The 23583-nt window shown below is 41.7% G+C and overlaps 2 protein-coding genes across 3 annotated transcripts; one reads left to right on the top strand and one right to left on the bottom strand.

Annotated features, from left to right (window-relative positions):
• Positions 1-327: 327 nt before the first annotated feature.
• Gvqw3 (GVQW motif containing 3) lies at positions 328-6007 on the bottom strand. Its single transcript, XM_052158248.1, is given in 6 exon segments — positions 328-5118; positions 5120-5229; positions 5232-5282; positions 5285-5308; positions 5311-5470; positions 5472-6007. Coding segments are annotated over 6 exon segments (618 nt in total). The 5' UTR covers positions 5523-6007; the 3' UTR covers positions 328-4896.
• Positions 6008-6182: 175 nt separating this feature from the next.
• On the top strand, positions 6183-23419 carry Thap12 (THAP domain containing 12). 2 transcript variants are annotated; one of them, XM_052158107.1, is made up of 6 exons: positions 6183-6568; positions 11551-11671; positions 14866-14973; positions 17739-17775; positions 20294-20763; positions 21157-23419. In XM_052158107.1, exons 1-6 carry the CDS (start codon positions 6480-6482, stop codon positions 22213-22215), a joined length of 1884 nt encoding a protein of 627 aa, XP_052014067.1. In that variant the 5' UTR covers positions 6183-6479; the 3' UTR covers positions 22216-23419. The 2 variants fall into 2 exon arrangements, with proteins under 2 accessions (XP_052014067.1, XP_052014058.1); XM_052158098.1 differs by having other exon boundaries at positions 20294-23419.
• The last annotated feature ends 164 nt before the right edge of the window (positions 23420-23583 follow it).

Raw genomic sequence — 23583 nt, 5'->3', positions numbered from 1 at the left:
GAGATATGAGATCATGGCTGGATCTGAGTGTAAGGCATTGGGAACCCAAGACAGCTGCGAAGTAAGGTCCAGGACAGGACAGCAGGCAGGCACTTCAGAAGCAGTTACGTGGGAACTCTTCTGTCACCTAGGTCACTATGCTCTCTGTTGGGTTCAGTGACAGTGTACAACCATTTCAAAGTGCTTTGCTCTGGACTAAGTTAGGGCAGTAATTCCACTTCCCCAAAACCTGAGACATCCTGCTGCTATTTGACTATTCTGAGTATTTTGGTTTTACTGCTGTGAACAGACACTATGACCAAGGCAAATCTTTTAAAAGGTCAACATTTAATTGGGGCTGGCTTACAGGTTCAGAGGTTCAGTCCAGTGTCATCAAGGCAGGGAAGGACATGGCAGCATCCAGGCAGGCATGGTGTAGGAGGAGCTGAGAGTTCTATATCTTCATCTGTTAGTGGAAGACTGACTTCCAGGCAGCTAGGGTGAGGGTCTTAAGCCCACTCCCACAGTGATACACCTACTCCAAAAAGGCTACACCTCCTAATAGGGCCACTCCCTGGGCCAAGCATATACAAACCATCACATTCCACTCCCTGGCCCCTATAGATTTGTTCAAATATATGAGTCTGGGTGGGGCAGACCTAAACATAGCATAATGTAAACTACATTTAGTCCAATTTCCAGAGTCCCCATAGTCTATAGCAGTGTCAACAATGTTAAAAGTCCAAAGTTCAAAGTCTCTTCTGAGATTCATCCAATCACTTTATTGTAATCCCCAAAGCAAGACAGGAAAGCAGCTGGGCAAACTTCAAACTCTGCATCTCCATGTCTGGTATCACAGCAGTCTTCAGATCTCCAACTCCCTTTTCATCTTTGTTGACTACAACAAACGTCTTTCCCCTGGGCTGTTTCCACTCCCTGTTAGCAGCTTTCCTCAGCAGACAACCTGAGGCTCTATCATCTCAAACATCTTGAGGTCTCCAAGGCATCTTCAGTGTTCCAGCTTCTTGTTTCAATGTATGGGATCCACACAAGATCTTTTGGGATCCTACAAAGCACTGTAAGTTCAGGTTGATCTACTTCACTGCTACTGCTGCTCTTGGTGATCATCCCATGGTCCTGGCATTTCCAACATGCCGGAGTCTTCCACTGCAACTAGGCTTCACCTATAGCCTCTCATAGGCTCTCTTCATGGTGTCAAGCCTCAACTCCTTTGCACAACTCCTTGAATCCTGGGCCATCAACTACAACTGAGGCTGCAAATTCATCAATGGCCTTCCATTGCCTCTTACAGTGCCAAGTCTCAGCTGTTCTTCATGACCCCTGTCATGCCTTCAAAACAAGTACCACCTGGGTGACTCTTACACATTACCAAGTATAGCTGCAGCACGAGCTACAACCTTAGCTGTCTCTGGAACACAGCTTTTTGTGTGTGTGTGTTCTCAGAAAACATTTCCCAGAAGATATCAACTCAATGATGCTGGCCTCTTCTTAATCACTGCTAATTTCTAAGCTCCAGCTAACCAGCATCAATTGTCCCAGCAGTACCTTCTATTTTTCACTCTAAAGCCAGAGCCACATGGTTGAAGCTGCCGTGTTCTGTGGCTTGCTGGGATTGGAATATGCCCCCCCCCCTTATTCTATTACCAGCTTTCTGTTTTTCAACTCCCTCTCTGCCTAAGCTTGGCTTTCCTGGAACTTGCTCTGTAGATTGACCTTGAACTCAGAGATTTGCAGGCCTATCTCCTACGCACACTGGGATTAAAAGTATGGTCCACCAAGTCTAGATTTAAGTTCCACTTCACTTAGAGCCTGATCTGTCCCAGGGTGGTCTTGAACTCAGAGACCCACTTGGCTTTATCTCTTGGGATTAAAGGTGTGTACCACCATGCCTGAATCTAAATTTAGCTGGGTAGGATCTTGCCCCAGAGTTTCACTCCCTTAATTTGCTATCTCCTAGAACACAGGATTCAGCTCCATTTCACTTCCTGGTGCCCCTTTAATACTTAAACCATATATTTTGTATTTTTCCTTGTTCCTTTTCATTAAAATGTTCTTCATAAGAGTGAACTTTAGTAACCACACAACAGAATTTATACCAGGCTTTTTTGAGACTTCCTTAGTCAATGTAATTAATCTGAATCTTTTCACCTTAGCCTCAGGTAGAAAGAATCTTAAGGACAAAAAGCAGCCACATTCTTCACCAAAATACCACAAAAGTAGTCGCTATGCCACATACTGATATTCTCCACTGAAACGTCTTGGGCCAGCTCCGCACAATTCAAATAACTCTCAGTAGCAAAGTCTTCCATATTCTTACTAGGATAACCCATTAAGCCCCATTTAAAGCATTCCATTGCTTTCCAAATCAAAGTCCCAACGTCTACATTCTTCCAAACAAAAGTATGGTCAGGCCTATCATAGCAATACCCCAGTCCCTGGTATCAACTTCTATCTTATACAAACTATCACATTGGGAAAGCCTTTCAAAGCAGTAATGGGCTGAAATGGCAGTTCAATCTGACAACTTCATGGAACATGACTTCAGGTGATAAAGTACATCCCTTTTCTTGAAAGCACTTAGAACAATCTGAATTGACACTTCTAATTACCTGCTTCCGGATTTTCTGTCTAAACTCTAAAGGGGACCATTTTACATCTGTCACCTTGCATTTCAACACTGGTGCCAGGTACACTCCGGCCCTATTTAGGGGTGGGCACACACCTTTGATCCCAGCTTTTGGGAGGCCAAGACTGAGAATCGCTGTGAGTTCTAGGCCAGCTGGTACTACATAGACTGTCTCAAAAAAAAAAAAATAAAGTAAAACAAAATAAGATGGATATAAGACATTAAGTGGTGGTTGTGAGATCTTGGCCTGTTCCCCATATACAATTCTGCAGTAATTACAACAAAGACCAGAGCAGAGATTAATAAATGTATCAATAATACTGCAATAATACTAACTTCATTCTAAAAATGTGGTTCCCTTGGCACTTGTGGAGGACCCAGGACTTCATCTTGTAGGAAGATTTAATGGTTTTGTCTAGTAAAGCATCTTGGAACGAAGCAGGTAGAAGTTGCTACTTGTTTTAAGAGGGTTTTTTGTTTTGAAGTGTGTGTGTGTGTGTGTGTGTGTGTATCTATATAGATATAGATATAGATATATACACACACACACAATTTATTTTCTTTTATCTCATGTGCATTGAAGTTTTGCCTGAATGTGTGCCTGTGTAAGGATGTGGGATCCTCTTGGGAGTTACAATTGTGAGCTGCCATGTGGATGCTGGGAATTGAACATGGGTCCATTTTCAATGAACATGGGTCCATAGAAGAACAGCCAGAGCTCTTAGCTGATGAGCCATCTCTCCAGTCTCCTTTTAAAAGTCTTGCTAGATAATATCTTTGTTGAGACAAGACCTAGCTTTCAAGGAACTTCAAAACTGATGGGTATTAAACTCAGAGATCCTACTGCCTCTGCTTTCCAAGTGCTAGGATAAGTGTATGCTACCATGCTCAGCCTTGAAAGACAGAGAGACAGTAAAGAGAACTGTGTCAACCAGTGTTGGGCAAGATTGTCAACCAGTATTATTTACTTCTTTATGAGTAAGAGGCGTCATCAAGTGTCAGACTAGAACCTTTGGGTAAGGCAGATGTTGGCCAGTGCTGTGAGATGCTATTGCCTCCCTTCCCTCTGCTCTCCTTTCCTTTTAGGCATTCTGGAGATACTCAGTCTGTACTGAGTACCTGCAACCTGCCTGAGACAAGTTTCATTCCAATGAACTCTGGCAGGGAGGTAGGAAGAGACTGTTTCAGTTTGTAGAGTCTGCTTGGAAGGCAGGACAATGGGAAATTAACTACTCCAACAAGTGAGTTTTATAAACCTTTGACATAGGGGTAGCAATTTATAAACGACTAGCATAAAATTAAGGGCAGAGGAGAAGCAAAATATTTCATGTTACTCATCTGTAACACCGTTACCCTCCAGTTAGACTTAGCAATTTTAGCTGAAAGTGTCATTTTCTAGTCACACGGGTTCCAAGCCTCATGCTATTCCACCTACTAGGAATCCTTCTCTAATCTCATAGACCTTTGTCTCACCCTTCTTCATGGATATAGTTTACACCTCCTCCATAAACCCCACCCACACCTAGCAATCTCTCTTCAGAGCTTTGCATCGATGCTCAAAACACACCTGATACCAGTTAGTAAATAAATGTAGTGTGTGGATGGGCACTGACTCCCTTAATGTAGGGGCTAAGGAGTCACCTGATCTCCTCATGTGACTTCATAGTCTTGACCCTGATCTTATGGCTAAAATGTTCTAGGGTCAAATCTTTCTCTGTGGCAGAAGAAACACCCAAAAGAATGGTGGTCTGAAGCACAGGAGAATGAAACAAACTTAACTCTCCTGTCAGGGGGAATTCTGTGAGATAAGTATTAGTGGTCAAGCCTGAATCATTTGGGCTAGAGCACACCACTCCTACCATACCAATGCCTTCTGTACATATCTCTCAGGCCCTGACTGTGAAGCAGGCTCAAACTGTCGAACTTCCTTTGGGGTCCTCTTGGAAGAATTTGACTCCCTGGGCACAGAAATAATACTCCTGGCCTGCCTCTCACTGGCATGATCCTCAGAGCAGCCTGATGTACAGGGTAGCACAAGCACAGGTGCAGACACTGAAGAGAACCAAACTTAAACCAAAGAAATTAAGAACAAGCTAGAAGCAGAGATCAACAGCCACAGACAGCCTTCCAAAATGGTGGAAAACAGCAAGGAAGAGGACTCTATGCTTCAGTACTTCACACTGCCAAGTGGGAAGGAGGAGCATAAGGCAGCTGAAGAGCAGCTGAAGACAGCTTCCTGGCCAGGTTCTCACTACTTCAGGCTCATTTCATTAGGATGTGCAGCAATCCTGAGCCACCTTGGCCGGGATGCTTGCTGAGGATGGTCCCTGTAGAAGCTGGCTGGCAGGAAAGTGCCTTCTGGGATTCTACACAGGCAGAGACATTTTCCCATCAGCTTTCTGCTACAGATAACTCCACAGCTCAGAACTTGTTATCTTTTCCCTCACATATAACCTAGCGTTCCTAATTTCCTCTGAATGACCAGATGGGCGGGCATTCAATTTTCCCAAGTGTGGGCTGATCCTTCAAAATACTTTCTATAACTTTGACAGACATTTTTCGCATGTTCAGGGTTTCTTTCAGAACGAATCTAAAGGTTTCTCTAAATTTAATTCTTCAGCCATCCTTCTCATCGTTAACTGCTTGTTCACACAAAGTCCTTGACCTTCTGGATGTTTGCATGGTCCTGTGGGTGACTGCACGACTACTTCATGTGTCATCTCTGACATCTTCCCGCCCTTCTTTAAACCTTTTGTGCCTGTCGAAAACTCAAGCCCTTGACATCACGTCATCCCCATACACTTCTTTCAAATGATGGTGGCTCTTACCTGCAGACTTGTTTCGATTTTATGCAAAATTTGATACTAATTCTTTGTTCTAAATAGCGGTCACTCATTTTGGCACAGAACCATACAGGAATGTTATCAGGCCACGACTGTGAGAAGCCTGAGGTAAAAATCTCTAGGGAGCTGCTGGCCTAATCATTTCACTATTCTTGCCCCTCTGGAAGCCACCAGGGAAGCTACTGCTTTTTTGAGTTTTTGCTCTTAGCATCTAGTCGAGGTGTGCGGCTGGAAATCTAGCACTAACCGGGTCACAGAGTAACCGAAAGACAAAACAGGTAAAACACTAAATCCTCTACAACCCACGTTTGCGTCCAACCCGTGAGTGGAGTTTCAAAGCAGTCGCTAGGGTCGTCCCAAATCTGTTGCCTTTAAGAGTCTACGGCGACTCACGCAATGGACGCATGAACTGTGACAATTTTTAAACAGGCAGGAAACATGCAGCCGTGAAGTAACGTTCGAGCTTGCCTGGGACCTGCTGAGACCCGCACACAACAAACCTACCAGAGTAACCCGGGTTTGTGTGCTCCAATCCCGGGAGACTACGCCGCATGCGCAATTCCTTCCTTGCGCGGATTGGGTTGTGAGCATGTGCATTGAGACTACGCAGCCGGCCAAACGCTCTCGAGTGCGCATGCCCACCCGCGGGGCAGGTCGCCTGCAAAGAGGGCGGGAGAGGAGGGCTGAGGGAAGAGAGGGCACCCTCCAGCGCCGGGGTGCATTGTGGGAAGGAGGCGGCAGCGTCCCGGGCGGGCTGGAGGTGCAGCAGCGGCGGCGGCGGCGGTAAATCCTCCCGGCCGCATACAGCACTGTGGAGCCGCGGCCCCAGCCCAGCCTCGGCCCGCGCGCCCCTCCTGCCCCTCGCGGCTTCGCGCGCCAGCCCCTCCTCCGCGCGCGGCCTTGCGGAGCCGGCCGGCCGGCCCAGCTCCCCTCCCCGGCCCCGCGGGGCGGCCGCGCTGCCCTGACGAGGCGGGGAGGGGAGGGCTGGACCGGCCGGCGGCCGGACGACCATGCCGAACTTCTGCGCTGCCCCCAACTGCACACGGAAGAGCACGCAGTCTGACCTGGCCTTCTTCAGGTTCCCGCGGGACCCGGCCAGGTGAGTGGGGCGCGGAGGCGACAGGGACTTCGGCGCACGTGCGCTCGCGGGCACCCGGCCCAGTGGGTGCCACCCGGGGGCGCGAAGGCGGATGAAGTGGGCGCTTAGCGCCTTCGGTCGTCCGACGCGGTTCCTTAGCTGTCAAAGAAGGGATAGGACTCCAGGGCTGTGTTCCCGGGGGACCTGCCTTCCCTCGCGTCACCGGTCTCTTCGAGGACAGTTTCTGTTTGGAGTCAAGCTGCTTTCTTTGATCTTAAATCGGGTCACAACTGCTGCCTCTTTCGGACTTGTCAACAGTGTTCAAATGCCGGCCGTTACTCATTGTCTCCCTTGGTTATTGTGGGGGTCATAGAGGATGAGTGTGAGGGCGTGGGAATAGGTATTGCAACTTCACTTTTCCTTGGGGTAGTTTATAATCTGGGTCATACTTTGAGAATCATAGGGACTTAATGTGATAGGCTGCAGGTAGTTCTCAGGGCTCTCCTGTTGGTTCATTCATTTAAAAATCAGTGCTTAACCATGTTTGGAGTACTCATATCAGGTGCTGGTGACTCGAGTGAATTTTGTCACGGACCACAGAAAGCACCTAATCCACGGTGAGAGCAGATCTATCAACGGGCGCTGAATATAGCATAGTATTAATTAGTTGAACAAATATTTATTGAAAGCCGACAATTGGTGGAAGTTGGTCAGAGTATGAGAGTAGGTAATATGAACCAATGAAAATCTCTCAGAGATTACATTTAAGTCTTGGGAAATTGGTAAAGTATTTATAATAGTGTGTCCAATAATGAGAACTATCCTGAAGAAAAATACAGCAGAGGTTAGAAGGGCTTTTAGCTAGGAAGCAGGTGGAAAGATAGCTCAGTGCTGAAGAGCCCTTGTACTCACAGAAGACCTGGGTTCTGAACTCACATCAGGTGACTTTACTTCAGATCCAGGGAATTACACAACCTCTTCTGGCCTTCGTGTGTACCAGGTATGCTCGAAGTGCAAAACACTCATGCATAAAAAGCAGATTTTAAAAAAAGTAAGCTGGGCGGTGGTGGCGCACTCCTGTAATCCCAGCACTCTGGGAGGCAGAGGCAGATGGATTTCTGAGTTCGAGGCCACCCTGGTCTACAGAGTGAGTTCCAGGACAGCCAGGGCTATACAGAGAAACCCTGTCTCTGGGGGGGAAAAAAAAGAATCCAAAAAAAAGTATAGCCAGGGAGCTGCGTTAAAAGTAAGTTCCAGGCCAGCTTGGGCTGTAGTGTGAGATCTTGTCTCATGAACCCATTTTTTAAAAAGTATAAAAAGGGAGACACAATTTCTATTTTAAACAGAACAAAATAGTCTCACCACAGAATCTGAACAAAATAATTGAATTAGGGAAGGGGACAGCCATGCAATATGTTGGGAAAACATCTGCAAACAGTAAGAGTGAAGTCAAGGCATGCTTGCTGATGAGGTGTATATGGGAGACAAAAATTGTTTAGGAAATTATTGTTCATGGAAGACATGCCAGGCGTTTATCCTGAGTGAAGTGGGAGAGTTAACAGGGTTTCTGGCTGCTTGTTAGTTGTAGGGAAGTAAATATGCAAGCAGGAAGCCCAAGGAAAGACTGTTGCAATAATTCAGGTCAATAGAAGGTGAAGAGGTAAGTTGATGCCTTTAGATAAGGTTTGAAGATGCCAACAGGATTTACTAATAGTTTGGATGTAGGTTATAAGAGAAAAGGGTCAAGGCTAACTTCTGAGATTATGTTTGGGTATGGGGATAGGGTGTGCATATGTACATGTGGAGGCCAGAGGGCATCTGGTGTCTTGCTCTGTTATGCCTTACTCCTTTAAGGAAGGATCTGACTGACCCTGTAGCCAGGTTCAGTCAACCCCAGCTATCCTCCTGTCTCTACTGCCCAAAGTGTTAGAGTTACAGGCACCTGCACAGTAAGTGCTTTCTTCGACTGAGCCATCTCTCCTAGACTCCTGAGGTTTTTAACATAAAACAGTTACTGACATAAGAAAGATCAGAGTATTAGTTCAGAAGATATAAGTTTGATTTGTAATGTGATATCTGATGGGCTTGGGCAGGCAGAGATGTCTTCAGCCATAGGATGGAGTTTAGCACTAAAGAATGTGATTAGCATTACATGAGGTTCTAGGTTCTATCCCTTGTACAGGGGGAAATATAAATATCTTCATACCACATATGGAAATGGACTTCAAATGGCTGCTTTCTCTTTTTCTACATTGTCATCAATATTTGTCTTCCCCCCCACCCCCCACCAAGATGGTTTTTCTATGAAGCCCTGGTTGTCCTGGAACTTACTCTGTAGAACAGGCTAGCCTCAGACTCAGAGATCAGCTTCTAAGTGCTGAAATCAAAGGCATACGCTACCATGCTTGGCATAGATTTTTGTTTTAAATCTCTTTATTATTAGTATGTTTATATATTTGAATCAACCTTGGATGTGTGGTTGATGGCCTTTTAAAATATATTTTATTAATTTATTTATTGGAGTCAAGGTCTCATTCAGTCTAGCCTAGAATTGACTATGTAACCCAGGCAGGCGTTGAACTAGCTGCAATCCTCCTGCTTCAGTCTCTTCAGTGCTGGAATTATAGACATGAACCATCATGCCTAGCTTGTTTTGTCTTTAATATTTAGATTTACAGTCACCTGGAATTTATTTTTGTTTATGTTGTGAAATCACTAGTCAAGATTTAATTTCTTCATAAAGATATCTTACTCAGTACTGATTGTTTAAAGGAAAAAAAATATATCTTCACTGATGTTCAAGCTACTTTGTTGTTTTTTTTTTTTTAATTGTTTTTTAAACGTCTTTTGCGGATTCAGTTGAATCAGTAAATCAGTTTTGGGGAAATAATGCGTTTAGAGTTTGTTTTTGTTTTTTTATGAACCTATGTACCTGTGTTTGTCTTTAAGAGAGACATACATCTTTCTCAGTATTTATTCCTAGATGTTTGATAGGAAAATGCATAGGGTTAATCACTTGGACTTTTCTGTCCCATACTCCGTTCTTGAGTTGCTGTTGGTATCAAAACACTTTACCTTAGAGATACTGTGGACAGCTGTATCTGTGTGTGGGATCTCCAGAGATTAATAATTTAAAAATGTAACTGTAGTACTTTGGTGAACTATTTCATAGTAAGATATTTTTGTGGCTAATAATTGTTTTTTGAAGCAGAATGTTTATAACCATAACTGTAAAATATTAAAATATTGATACCTTAGTCATGGTTACTGAGTAATATAATACTTAGCTAAATGAAATGGTATATAATTTAGGTATATGGTTTTAGTTTTAGATATGAAGATCATAATAGTAGCTGTGGTTTCACATATTTAAGAGTGGAATTAAGTGTCAGGGTGTGTACCAGGGTTAAAATAGTAAGACTTAGAGGTACTGGGTGTAGTGGTGCACATCTTTAATCCTGGTACTCCTGGAAGCAGAGGCAGTTAAGGCCAGCCAGGGATACTTAATGAGACCCTGTCTCAAAAATAAAAGATCTAAGAGGATATATATGAGTATGTTAATATATATTATACTTGTAACAACATATATCCATTTTATAATACAGTATAATATATAAGTAGAACATGAATTTGCTCTCAAACTTGTGATACTTTTTCCATGGCAGAACTTTTGTTTTTCTTACCTTGGAATGAGGGAAAGATCTAGTTTTAACGAACGGTCAGGGAATTACTCAAATATCTTAATTCTTTATTTCTTGATCTATACTCACCTTTGGAAAGACTTGGGCTCTTAATAAGTGCTTAGTAAACATTGCTATTTGTTTTTCTGAAATCTTAAGCACTAAACATGTGTTTACCTTGATTAGCATCTTCTATACTTTTCTATATAATGGAGTGTACAGATGCTGTCTCTCTTCTTGAAGCCTGCTTTTGCATTTGTACATATATTACGCGGACTAGATCATGATTGTAATAAGGCAAATGGTTATGTCCTTCATACTTATGAGGTACACTAGTTGTTTGTAGAACATATACTTCCTACCTCTGCAGTGCTCGTGCTGTTTCATTAGCTCAGGGTGAAATAGTGAAGGAGTTGTTAGGCTGTTGGCCTTGATGTTGAGTGGCTCTCTGTGCTGCCAATAGTTGAGTTCTCACCAGTTTCTAGATGTCTTGCCTGAGCAAGTTACTTTCTAACTTTGTAGTTTGAAGGGTTTATTCTAAATGACTTCAAACGTTTCTTTCAATTCTGATTGTATTATTAATCAGCTAATCTGTGTTATAGATCTGTATAGCAGGAATCCATTTTTCCTCTTCTTCCTCCTTCTTTGGGGATGGGGTGGGGGTGGGGGAGTGGGGGGGAAGTGGGTTGGTTTTTCAATACAGGGTTTCTGTGTATGTAGCCCTGGCTGGCTATCCTGAAACTCACTCTATAGACCAGGTTGGCCTGAAACTCAGAGATTTACACTTGGCTCAGAAATCCATTCTTAATAATACATATTTGCCTTAAAACTAAATTTGGATTTTTGAGGTCTCAGTATGTAACCTTGCCTGGCTTGGAACTCATTGGTATCTCCCTTCTTCTGCTTTTCAGGTACTGGGATTAAAGGCATGCACTACCGTGCCTAGCATGAATTAATTATGTTTTGAAACAGACTCCCCCATACCCCCTACCCTCCACTCCCCACCCCCAGCCCCCAGCCCTCAGACAGGGTGTCTCTGTGTAACCCTGGCTGTCCTGGAACTCACTCTATAGACCAGGCTAACCTCGAACTCAGAAATCTGCCACCTCTGTCTCCCAAGTGCTGGGATTAAAGGTGTGCGCCACCACTGCCCGGCTGAAACAAACTCTTTAATATAGCTTAGATTTGTCTCAAATCTAGAGTCTTCCTGCCTCAACCTCCCAAGTACTAAGAGTATAGGTGTGTACCACTATGCCCAGCCCAGATGCCAAAATTTAAAGTTTGAGTTTATATTTCATAATTATATTTTGGCTTTATTTATAGATGCCAGAAGTGGGTTGAGAACTGTAGGAGAGCAGACTTAGAAGATAAAACACCTGATCAACTAAATAAACATTATCGACTATGTGCCAAACACTTTGAGACCTCTATGATCTGTAGAACTGTAAGTAATAGCCAGCTTGGCTTCTTTTCTCTCCTACAGTGTCTGGTTTGCAGTGTAATTTTTTTTATCTATTATTGGAATGTCTACCTATACTCTGCTGTTTAAGTTGAAGATAGTTTGGAGTTTGATAACTTGTTCTCAAAAACGTGATTTTTTTTTTAACCCTTCAGTTCCTGATGTCCCATCCCTCTTCACTAGAGGTAACAACTTTTTAGTGTATAGAAATATAAGTGTATAATACTATGCGTATATGTCTCAAGCAATTTTTCTAGAGTTTTGTTTCTTTACTGTGGTTCTGGGGATAGAACCTAGAGTCTCCCGTATTAGGCAGGCGCCCTACCACTGAGTCAGCCCGTCCCTCTCTAGAGCATTTTTGTGAATGACAGTCTCACCTAGACCATTGTCTTTGTGTTTATGATTTGAATGTCCTCTTAAGAAGCAACACTTGTTTTGTTTCTGCTATTTAATTTTGAAAGGCTAGCTAAAACAAGAGTCAGTATCATACAAGTAACATGAAAAATATTCTCCTATCCTGACTTTTCCCTTCTTGGCCTTGATTTTTAAAGATATGAAATCAGGTAGCCTTTTTGAAATCTTAAGATTTCTAATGCTCTTGGATTCTGTTATTGCTATGATTCATAAAAGCCAGAGCCAGGCAGATGTGATTGACATGTATGAACCACTATAGAAACTAATAAGGAAGAGCTTGTAAATCCTTAGTGTTCTTACTTGAGTAAAACTAACATATTATGTTAGGTTTGGTATGGAAATAAACTTGACTTGAAGGTACACTATATATTACTGTGCAGCAATTTATTTTGATATTTTTTTTCAGATGCATTTTGCAGAGGCATCAGAAAACTAAAGAATGATTGGGTTATTTTATTTCTCAATATTAATTGAAGCAGATACTTGTGAAGTCATTGGGAGGTGAGCCAATTCTGGTTCAACAATTTAATCACAAATACTTGAGGGAATTTTTTTTTTTTGCCTTGTTTTATTACAAGTGTAATACTCATCAGCCAAAAGGTCTCATATGTGTAAAAGGCAAACTACTTTTGTGTTCTTGACATCCAGTAAAATATCACAAATTATTTTAAAATATACAAGCCTTACTTTTTTTAAATGTTAGTTCAGTAAATATCTCTTAACGTGTAATTTCAAAGAGATTAATTTGGAATTTTTAAAATATAGCTCACTATTGTAGCTGACTTCATTCAGAATATATATCAGAAAGATTAGCTAGTTTTTCTTTTTTAATTCCCAAAAGATTCTTTCATCTTAAATAAATTAACCCAAATGTGAGAAATGTTTTTTTCTGTATGTGTAGAACAAGCAGCTTGTTCAAAGCCAGCTTGTACAATAATTGTATTAAAATATGTAAGCCCTTTGGCTTCATTAGTTTGGCATTTAAGATCTTGTTAACATACATGAGTAGTTCTGCCAAAACCACAATTTTTATTATCTTTGATGCTAGAGTAAGATCAGTGTAGTTCCTTTAAATTGCCAAAGAGTAAACCTTATATGGAGTTAAAATTGTTCATGTTAGTTAAATATAATCTTTTGACATGTGTGTTTATAAATTAAGAATGGCCCATTTGTCATTCACACTCTAGATTTTCTTATCTTTGCTTTGTCTGCTAGATTTAAATTTTTTTAATTGTTTAGAATGTCTTTTTTTTTTTTAAAGATTTATTATTATATGTAAGTACACTGTAGCTGTCTTTAGACAGACCAGAAGAGGGCGTCAGATCTCATTACAGATGGTTGTGAGCCATCGTGTGGTTGCTGGGATTTGAACTCAGGACCTTCAGAAAAGCAGTTTGTGCTCTTAACCGCTGAGCCATCTCACCAGCCCTGTTTAGAATGTCTTATCCCTCCCCCAATCACTCAGCCATTTGATGTTGACTGTGTTTATTTTGAGACTTTGGCTTAGTGAGAAAGTGGAAAAACTTGGGGAATCAGAGTTTCCTTTCCTCTGTAGCTTTGTCCATAACCAATCCCAACTCAAACTTTCTGGTGACTCAGAGTTCCTAGTCCAGCATAGAAGTAGAGTATCACTAAGAAATTGCATTTCAGCTTGGCATCATGGCTCATACCTGTAATTCCAGCAGTCAGGAGGCAGAGGTAGATGGGATTATTGGTTAAGGTCCATCTGAGCAAATATAGTGAGACCATGTCCCAACATACCAAAAATTAAATATAGTAATAATAATAAATTGAGACTTCCTTTTGTCCTCTGTGATGTGTGGGATTGAATTAGAAAACACTGACTCTGAGTAGCAGTTCTTCCTGAGAATTTCAGCATCTCTTTGAATTGAACCCAGGGAGACTGTTCTACATAGATATATTTTCCTGTGCTATCTTCCTAATCTCCCTTATCAAGGCGAAAACATTTAGAGAGATCATTTTTCAGACGTCAGCTTTGAAATCACTAGTACCAAAAGTTCTTCAAATAAAGTGTGCTTTGTGTTTTTCATTGTAACTGAAGGGAGAAATAAAAGCCACTGTCTCTTTGGATTAGAGAGCATGAATAATAGTTATTTATAAGTTACTCTCCTTAATTAATTTCTTGTTGTCCCAGCTTCCTCTTGGCTCACTGTGGAAGGCTGTCACTGTGTAGGTTTGAGTCCAGCTGGAATTCCAGCAAGGCACAAGTAACAGGGCAGAGAAAGTCTCTTCTCCAGTAATAAGATCATTGGGACAAGAATGGCGTTTAGAAATGCCTGGTTGAATGGTGGTAGAATTGTGATTTTGTTATACTTGGCTTATTGTTTCATTCTGGAAAATGTTGAGTTGAGCTTCACCTGACTCTCTTTCAAAAAAGAAACTGGGGTCTAAAAAGTGAGTTAATTTAACTAGAGCCTTTAAGAGAGTCATTGGTCAATTTAATGTTATTTTTACTGTGTTTTGAAATTTCCTGATACTAACAACGGCAGTGGGATGAACAGCAGGTAAGGAGGGAGCATTGTGATTGAATTCAGAAGGGCATAGATAATTTGGGAGATGTGATTCCTGTAGATTTGGTAGCTCATGGAAGGGCAGAACAGCTATGATTTCCAGAAGGGTAGTGAATTTTTCAAGTCTGTACTTTAGAGACAGGTAAAGAAGTACTGGGGAAGTCATTAGTGTAGAATTTTATTTACTTTTTTTTGAAAGACCATCTCTGAATTTTGATATATTTTCTTTTTCAGAGTCCTTATCGAACAGTTCTCCGAGATAATGCAATACCAACAATATTTGACCTTACCAGTCATTTGAACAATCCACATAGCAGACACAGAAAACGAATAAAAGAATTGGTATGTCTGGCTCTCCAGCTTTCTCATCTCCATAATCCTATTAAACAAGTGTGGACGCATTTGTTAACAATTTCTCCAAGTTATTCTGCATCTCACAGGTAGCATGCTAGGAAACCAATGCTATGCTTATTAAGAGTTAGTCTGTCTAACTGTTAGTTAAACTGAAAAAGCTTCTCGAAATATAACCATTGTTAGTTGTTGAGTTGGGGTAGATGTGTGCTGTTGATTACAGGCCACTAGCTCAGAGCTTTCCTGAGCTTGGTAGCAAGGAGAAAAAACTGCCGTGTTTCCAGAATTCAGCACAAAGAAATAAAAGGAAAGTATTAGAAATGGAGATCTGGATTGTTTCAGAGATCAGGATTTCACTATTATTTTTGACAGGTTCTAGAAAAAGTTTAAAGAGTTTTGCATGTTGTATGCTTTACTCATATGTGCTTTCATAATCTTCTGCTGCCTTTTAGACTTGATAGCCAAAATAGACCTATGTTTTGTTGACCTTGGGTGAACACAATTACTGACACATTGCTACTATCAAGACCCTTTTGTTTGGGTTGGTTCAATTTGTATAATTATTAGTGTGCACACACATATGCCATGCTATGTGTATGGAAACCAGAGGACACATTTTAGGAATTGGTCTCTCCTACCTTGGGAGCCCTGGGATTTGTAAGACACCTGCTAAGCCAGCTTACAGGCTTAGCTCCTCTCTTAATCTGGTTTTGAAGACAAGATCCTGTTAGCTCTTCAGAGGGTTGGTTGGTTTGGTTTGGTTTTAGTTTTTTGGGTTTTTTTTTTTTTTTTTTTTTTTGGTTTTGTTTTGTTTTGGGGGTAGGGGTTGTTAGTTTGGTTTGATTATTTGAGGGGTAGGGGTTGGTTGTTTTTTTTTTTGTTTTTTTTTAAGGGGTGGGAGTTTTTGATTTGGTTTGGTTTGGTTTGGTTGTTTCAAGAAAACCTTGTCTGTTATAGACACTGCTCCTGAGAGTTCAGTGGGATTCATTGACGTCCTCACAGAATGGGATGGGTGTGGGGCGGATTCCTTTACTTGTCTACTTCCTCCCTTTTCTCTCCCTTTTTGTGGTTTAATTTTGTTTCCAAAAGTTTGTGATCTTCATCTAGAATTTTTTAGTGCTTTGCTTTCTCTGTTCCTTCCGTACTTCAGCAGTGTTTTGGCGACAGTAGCTAATCAGCACTTACTGTACTTGTTTATTTTTCTAGTGTTCTCTTGATTTGGGGGGCATACTTTTTTTTTAAGGTTTGTTTGTTTGTTTTAGTTTCCTGAATGTTTTGGCTCACGAGTATATACCCCAAGCCAGTTTGAAGGTGTGATGTTCTCCCTGCTTAGCTGGCAGTATTTTGTTGTAATCTCTCCTAGTTCTTTAACTACGACTTGTTTTGTTTTTAAAACCTCGATTTTTTTTTTCAAACATTAAGTGATGCATAGAGAATCTTGTAAGTCTCCGTTGTTGTTGATGTATAGTGCTCTCCTGATTCTCCTCTTCCTGAAGGCTTCCTAAGGTTTTTTATTGTAGACATTTACATGTAGTCTAATAGACGTAGTCTAATACAGTGCTTGCCTGGCATTTGCAGGGCAGGCTTCAATCTTAAGCACCACCACACTTTAATAACAAGTGCCATAGTATATTTTTGCTTCCTTTATTACCCAGTTTGTTGACCATTTATTTATGTCTTGTGACTTAATCCATCACACTTAGTTTGTTTTTCTTTTTCTCCGGCATTGTTGTGGGTGAGTGCTGACCCTTGCATGGCAGTCCTCTGCACCAGCTTGAGTACTCCGTCCCACAGTGAAGAGCTCTGCCTTTTCAGGTTTGCAGCTGTTGCATCCCTAACTGCCTTTCATGGCAGGCAACTTCCATTTGGCCTGCCTTAAGTGCTCCTCTGGATTAGGAGGGACTGTTCCAGCTAACCAGCCTGCTAATGTTTCTTGTTAGTAGCAGTGTCCAGAGCTGTCGTCAGATAATGGTGCTGTCTGAGGCTCTCGTTGGTACTGTTGTTCTGCCACAGATGGTAGTGTTTGGTAGTATTATGGAGAGCCTTGAGGGGAGAGTAAAAGACAAGTCTGGAATTCTTTCTCAGTCTACCTGTGATTGTAGGTTTAGGGCACATAGAGTAACTCTGTACTTATTTCTCTTCTGAACTAATGCTGTCACTTTCTGCTTCTAGGCACTTCTCATTTTTTTGTGTGTGTGTGTAGGTTCTGTGATGCAGCAGGCTTCTTGTTTTGTGACATCTTTAAGGCTAGATTTGGAAGAGGAGTCTGCTGTGTCCTCTTGAATCTGATGCTACGTGTGTTGTACCTTCATCTCGCTTATTACTTACTACACATTCGTCTAGTTAGGATACTCAGGGAGAAAGTAGGCTAAAGAACATGTGCTTTCTCTTCTAGTACTTGACTTTAGCTCGGAATCATGAGCACATTACATAGTTTTGGTTCCCTATCATCTGTTTGAAGAATTTATTCCATGGGAATTGATGTTCTTTGGAGCTAAGGATGATGATTACTTGATTATAGTACTTGTATAACAAGCACCAAGTCCTGGGTTCAATTCCTAGCACCACAGAAGCCAGCACCTAAGAGATGAAAGCAAGAGAATCTGATGTTTAACGTCATCCTCAGTTAATTTAGTGAGTTTAAGACCTGCCTGGAATACAACAGTAACAGAACCCCTCAAACTCTTGAAGGAGAAATGTTTTCCTCAAAAGATTTACTAGAAGTGATTTTCTTAAAACGTTTTCTTCTTTTTTAGAGTGAAGATGAAATCAGGACTCTGAAACAGAAAAAAAGTAAGTGATAGTGTTAATGGCTCAGCTTCTCAAGGCCTTTTAAGAAGGCCTTGACCTGGTAAGAACAACTAAATATGTTTTATTTCTGCAGCCTCCCTAGAGAGTGAATGTAAAAGAGTGGTTGGCTCTATCCTGCAGCCTGGAATTATTAGAGACTACAGTCTTAGTTGATTCTGTCTTTGCTTGGGATTGCTGTGCTACGCATATTGCTGTTACAGAGCACTGAGGGAGGGCCTTCTGCCCTCAAGGTGCTCTTGATGAGTGGTAGTAGTGGCAGACCGCAGTGTGTCCCGGTAGGGAAGGAAAGGCTCCAGTAAAGCCAGCCAGTCCAATTACACCCATGTATCTTGCGGTCCATAATTATTTCTTGGCTTAAGGAATAAACACTGTGAAGGCAGTTGGTGCATTGGGTGTCATGGTTACAAAGTTTGTATGTGCTGATGTGTAAGCTGTGCCATTAGAAGGTGAACCTAGAAGTTGTTTCTGTTCTTACCACTTACTTGACCCCATTTCTCCTTTATCTTCTCTTGCTACTACAGACATGCATTTTGATTGATACCATTCTATCCTTCTGGTGCTTTATTTGATATTCACAGTAGCTCCATGATAAATAATAGTGCTTTCCTTTATAGATGAGGAAACAAACCAGCAAAGAAAGACAGGAAGGTATTCTATGCAGACATAGAATAGTATAACACAAGCTGCTAGATTGAAATAACCATTCATTTAGATGTCGTTAGGGATTCTGATAGCCTAAGGTGTTTAGCAGGTGAGCCAGAGGAGAGCATACAGCATTCAGACTCGCTGAACTCTGAGCTCAGTGATTGGAAGTGAAGGTGTAAAGGAGGGCAGAGGGGAGGGGAGGGGAGGGGAGGATAGCAAGGAAGGCAGGCAGGCATCCAGGTTAGCCTTTCTTCCTGGGTGGATATGAGAGGATGGCTAGGGGAGGGAGCCTCCCTGGCTTCCCTGAGCCCTGCTGAGCTCTGAGAGCCTGGGATGCCTAGATGCACAGCTTGCACAGTCCCAGTCACACGACTTGGCTCTGTATCAGGGAGCCTGCTTGTCTCTGCCACCTTAGTGACTGGAGTTTGTACAGCAGCCAGCTGCTGTGCCTTCCCTGCCTATGTCCTCCATACTCATTGCATTGTCAAATGGCAGCCTCCTGGTCAGCTGTTCTCTTGGTTAGGGTTCTGTGTCTATGAAGAGACTCTGATCGCCACTTTTATAAAGGACAGCATTTAACTGGGGCTAGCTTACAGTTCAGAGGTTCAGTCCATGATCATGGCAGAAAGATTGGCAGCATGTACGCAGACATGGTGCTAGAGGAGCCAAGAATTCTACATCTTGATCCACGGGCAGCAGAAGGAAACTGTCATGCTATGCTGGGTGTGGCTTGAGTTCATACTACCTCTAAGTCCCCACCCCAACAGTGACACATTTCCTCCAACAAGGGCACACCTAATGCAATAAGGCTATACCTCCTAATAGCAGCAATCCCTATGACCAAGTATTCAAACATATGAATCTATGGGAACTACTCCTATTCAAACCACTACAGACATTTTCTCAGTGATGCTATATAATTTTTGGTGGCTTTCTCATAGACCTAGACTATAAGAATTTGTTTTTTTAATGGTTCTTCAGATTTTAATTATTTTTCCTGGAGCCATTATTGACCTGCATGACTGTAGACAGAATACTTTCCCTACCCAAATATGAAGAGACTAGGCTGAGCTGGCTAATATTCTAACATTAGCCCCACCCCATCATGAATCTATGTTACCTGGTTTTATTTTATTTTATTTTATTTTATTTTATTTTATTTTATTTTATTTTATTTTATTTTATTTTATTTTATTTATTTTTGGGTTTTTTTCGAGACAGGGTTTCTCTGTATAGCCCTGGCTGTCCTGGAACTCACTCTGTAGACCAGGCTGGCCTCGAACTAGAAATTCGCCTGCCTCTGTCTCCCAAGTGCTGGGTATTATCTGGTTTTATAGAACTGTCTTACATATAGAAAGTGTGACTTAAAAGCAGTTAGACAGAAGTGGTGTCTCTCTAGTTAGTGGGTTTCATTTCTATCCTTGTAACTGGGTCTGTGGCCTTGGGGAAGTTATTTACTGTCCTTATTTGTCAATGGGAGTGATACCATCTTCCTAAATAAAGTAACGTGATACCTGTATAATGCTGGCCACAGTGCCTATAGGAATATTTTTGTCCTCCTCACCTTCCTTTTTCTCATGGCATGGACTTTCTGTCATTCATGTTAATAGTTTGTGAAATGCCTTGTGAGTTTATTAAAAATTATTCCTGTTTTGTAACAGTGTTTATGTTTATTAAGATTTGTCTGTAGCATTTGTCTCTTACTTATTTTTGTGTCCTACTCTGTTGATGTTCTGTTAATGGTGAATGAATGAGTTTGTGAATTTTAAATATTTACCCAATCAAAATTGTAATTTGTTTTGTCTTTTGTGGTTCTTCATGAGTCTGTTTGTGAAACTAACTTTTTGTTTTCCAGTTGAGGAAACTTCTGAACAAGAACAGGAAACTAACAGCAATGCTCAGAACCCCAGTGCAGAAGTGGGGAACCAGCAGGATGGAAATGTGTTGCCTTTAACCCTTGAAGAGAAGGAGAACAAAGAGTACCTCAAATCGTTATTTGAGATTCTGATTCTCATGGGAAAGCAGAACATTCCCTTGGATGGGCACGAGGCTGACGAGATCCCGGAGGGTCTCTTTGCTCCAGATAACTTCCAGGCACTCCTGGAGTGCCGCATCAATTCTGGAGAAGAGGTCCTGAGGAAGCGCTTTGAGACAACAGCGGTCAACACGTTATTCTGCTCTAAAACTCAGCAGAGGCAGATGCTGGAGATCTGTGAGAGCTGCATTCGGGAGGAGACACTCAGGGAAGTGAGGGACTCACACTTCTTTTCCATTATCACAGACGATGTGGTAGACATAGCAGGAGAGGAGCACCTGCCTGTGCTGGTGAGGTTTGTCGATGACGCTCATAACCTAAGAGAGGAGTTTGTAGGATTTCTGCCGTATGAAGCTGATGCAGAGATTTTGGCTGTAAAATTTCACACTACAATAACTGAGAAATGGGGACTGAATATGGAGTATTGTCGTGGTCAGGCTTACATTGTGTCCAGTGGATTTTCTTCCAAAATGAAAGTTGTTGCTTCAAGACTTTTAGAAAAATATCCCCAGGCTGTCTACACCCTCTGTTCTTCCTGTGCCTTAAATGCATGGTTGGCAAAATCTGTCCCTGTGATCGGGGTGTCCGTGGCTTTAGGGACCATTGAGGAAGTCTGTTCTTTTTTCCATCGATCACCACAGCTGCTTTTAGAACTTGACAATGTAATTTCTGTTCTTTTTCAGAATAGTGAAGAACGGGCTAAAGAACTGAAGGAAATTTGTCATTCCCAGTGGACAGGCAGGCATGATGCCTTTGAAATCTTAGTGGATCTCTTACAAGCACTTGTCTTATGTTTAGATGGTATAATAAATAGTGACACAAATATTAGGTGGAATAACTATATAGCTGGACGAGCATTTGTACTCTGTAGTGCAGTAACAGATTTTGATTTCATTGTTACCATTGTTGTTCTTAAAAATGTGTTATCTTTTACAAGAGCTTTTGGGAAGAATCTCCAGGGACAAACCTCTGATGTCTTCTTTGCAGCCAGCAGCTTGACTGCCGTACTGCATTCACTTAACGAAGTGATGGAAAATATTGAAGTTTATCATGAGTTTTGGTTTGAGGAAGCCACAAATTTAGCAACCAAACTTGACATTCAAATGAAACTCCCAGGGAAGTTCCGGAGAGCCCAGCAAGGTAACCTGGAATCTCAGCTGACCTCTGAGAGTTACTATAAGGACACTCTCAGTGTTCCAACAGTAGAGCACATTATTCAGGAACTTAAAGACATTTTCTCTGAGCAGCATCTCAAAGCTCTGAAATGCCTGTCTCTGGTACCCTCAGTGATGGGGCAGCTCAAATTCAACACATCAGAAGAGCACCACGCTGACATGTACAGAAGCGACCTCCCCAATCCTGACACTCTCTCTGCCGAGCTTCACTGTTGGAGAATCAAGTGGAAACACAGAGGAAAAGATATTGAGCTTCCGTCCACCATTTATGAAGCCCTCCATCTTCCTGACATCAAGTTTTTCCCTAATGTATATGCTTTGCTGAAGGTCCTGTGTATTCTCCCTGTGATGAAAGTTGAGAATGAGCGCTATGAAAATGGACGGAAACGTCTCAAAGCATACTTGCGGAACACTCTGACAGACCAGAGGTCAAGCAATTTGGCTCTTCTTAACATAAATTTTGATATAAAACATGATTTAGATTTAATGGTGGACACATACATCAAACTCTATACAAATAAATCAGAGCTTCCTACAAATAATTCAGAAACCATTGAAAATACCTAAAAGATTTTTTAAATGGCTATTGTCTTATTTTGCTGTTTGGAAGGAAAGCTGTAAGGTATAGTAGGCCAGTTAATAACTTGCTGATAGACCCCAGTTTAACACACCATTAACTGTTGCTAATCCACATCTTTAAATGGCCCGTTTGAACTCTCAGGCTTTCAATACCTGTCTGTTCTTCCAGAAGTTGGCATTGGGAGTACCAAGATGTGTCTCTGCTAGTGGCACTCTGGAAATGATTTAGTTAAGTCATTTTAGGGGCTGGAGAGATGACTCAGTGGTTTAGAGCACTGACTGCTTTTCCAGAGGTCCTGAGTTCAATTCCCAGAAACCACGTGGTGGCTCACAACCATCTGTAATGGGATCCGATGCCCTCTTCTGGTGTGTCTGAAGAGAGCAACAGTATACTCATATACATAAATAAATAAATCTTTGTTTTTAAGTCATTTTAGATATGACATTATCACTGTCCATCTAGTTGTCAGTTATTAAGTTATCAGGTCTTTGGAAAATGAACTTTGTGAGAGAAATGCATTTTATAATGTGTCATGATGAAATACACCATTGGCTTTTGGAGTTATAGGTGTTTCAAATCTGTGGTAGCAGCACTTGGAAGGCAGAGGCATGAGGATAACAAGTTTTAGGCCAGCCTGGATTATATAGTGAGAGCCTGTTTCAAAGTACAAGTGAGGACTGGGGTGGAGCTTAGTGTGGAGTGCTTGCCTAGCATGTGCAAGCACTAGGCTCTAGCCTCATTCAGGACTGCAAAAGCAAAACAACAGATCAGCTTGTAACGGGCAGTCACAGGAAGTAAGGAGCAGCCTTCTGTGTGTCTTCTGTCAGGGCCGAAGAACCTCAGAGGAACAAGTCAAAGTCGGAACGGCAGAGCCAGGCCCTGTTGCTCCTCATCCGACTGTTGCTGCTTATGTGCCTGCTGAGCCTACATCTTCATAGGCTGTTTGCTCTTCACTTCTGCTTCATGGGAAGACAGGCCAGAGGCCATCCGTATAGGCAACCGTCTGTTTCCGTCTTCTCTTTACATGATTATGTCTACTGTCTTGTCTTGATTTATAAGCAAAACCTCCAGAAATAAATGTTTTGTGGTTTATCTAAAAATAATACAGAAGATATTGCTGTTATTTTTGGTGAATAAAATGAATTTTGTATAGTTTATTTCAATCTAAATAAAATGTGAATTTTGTTTAAATTTCAGGTGAGGTATTTTTGGTGGGTCAGAACACATTCTTGTATATTTTCTTAAAATGGTTATTTCATAATCAGCCTGAGGCCTGGGGTAGAGCTCTTGCTAGCATGTGCAAGGCCTAGACCTCAGGATTGCAAAAGCAAGCTTTAAGTTTGCTTTCTTAACTG

The sequence above is a fragment of the Apodemus sylvaticus genome, chromosome 1, assembly GCF_947179515.1.
Source record: "Apodemus sylvaticus chromosome 1, mApoSyl1.1, whole genome shotgun sequence".
In the NCBI taxonomy this organism is placed as follows: Eukaryota; Metazoa; Chordata; class Mammalia; order Rodentia; family Muridae; genus Apodemus; species Apodemus sylvaticus.
The sequence above is the reverse complement of the archived record's forward strand: the minus strand, read 5'-3'. Positions and strand labels throughout refer to the sequence as shown.

Coding starts and splice junctions, on each gene's coding strand:
- Thap12 (XM_052158098.1), top strand. CDS start 6,480: ATGCCGAACTTCTGCGCTGCCCCCAACTGCACACGGAAGAGCACGCAG. Junction 11,672..14,865: donor CCTCTATGATCTGTAGAACT/GTAAGTAATAGC, acceptor TTTCTTTTTCAG/AGTCCTTATCGAACAGTTCT. Junction 17,776..20,293: donor GACTCTGAAACAGAAAAAAA/GTAAGTGATAGT, acceptor TTTGTTTTCCAG/TTGAGGAAACTTCTGAACAA.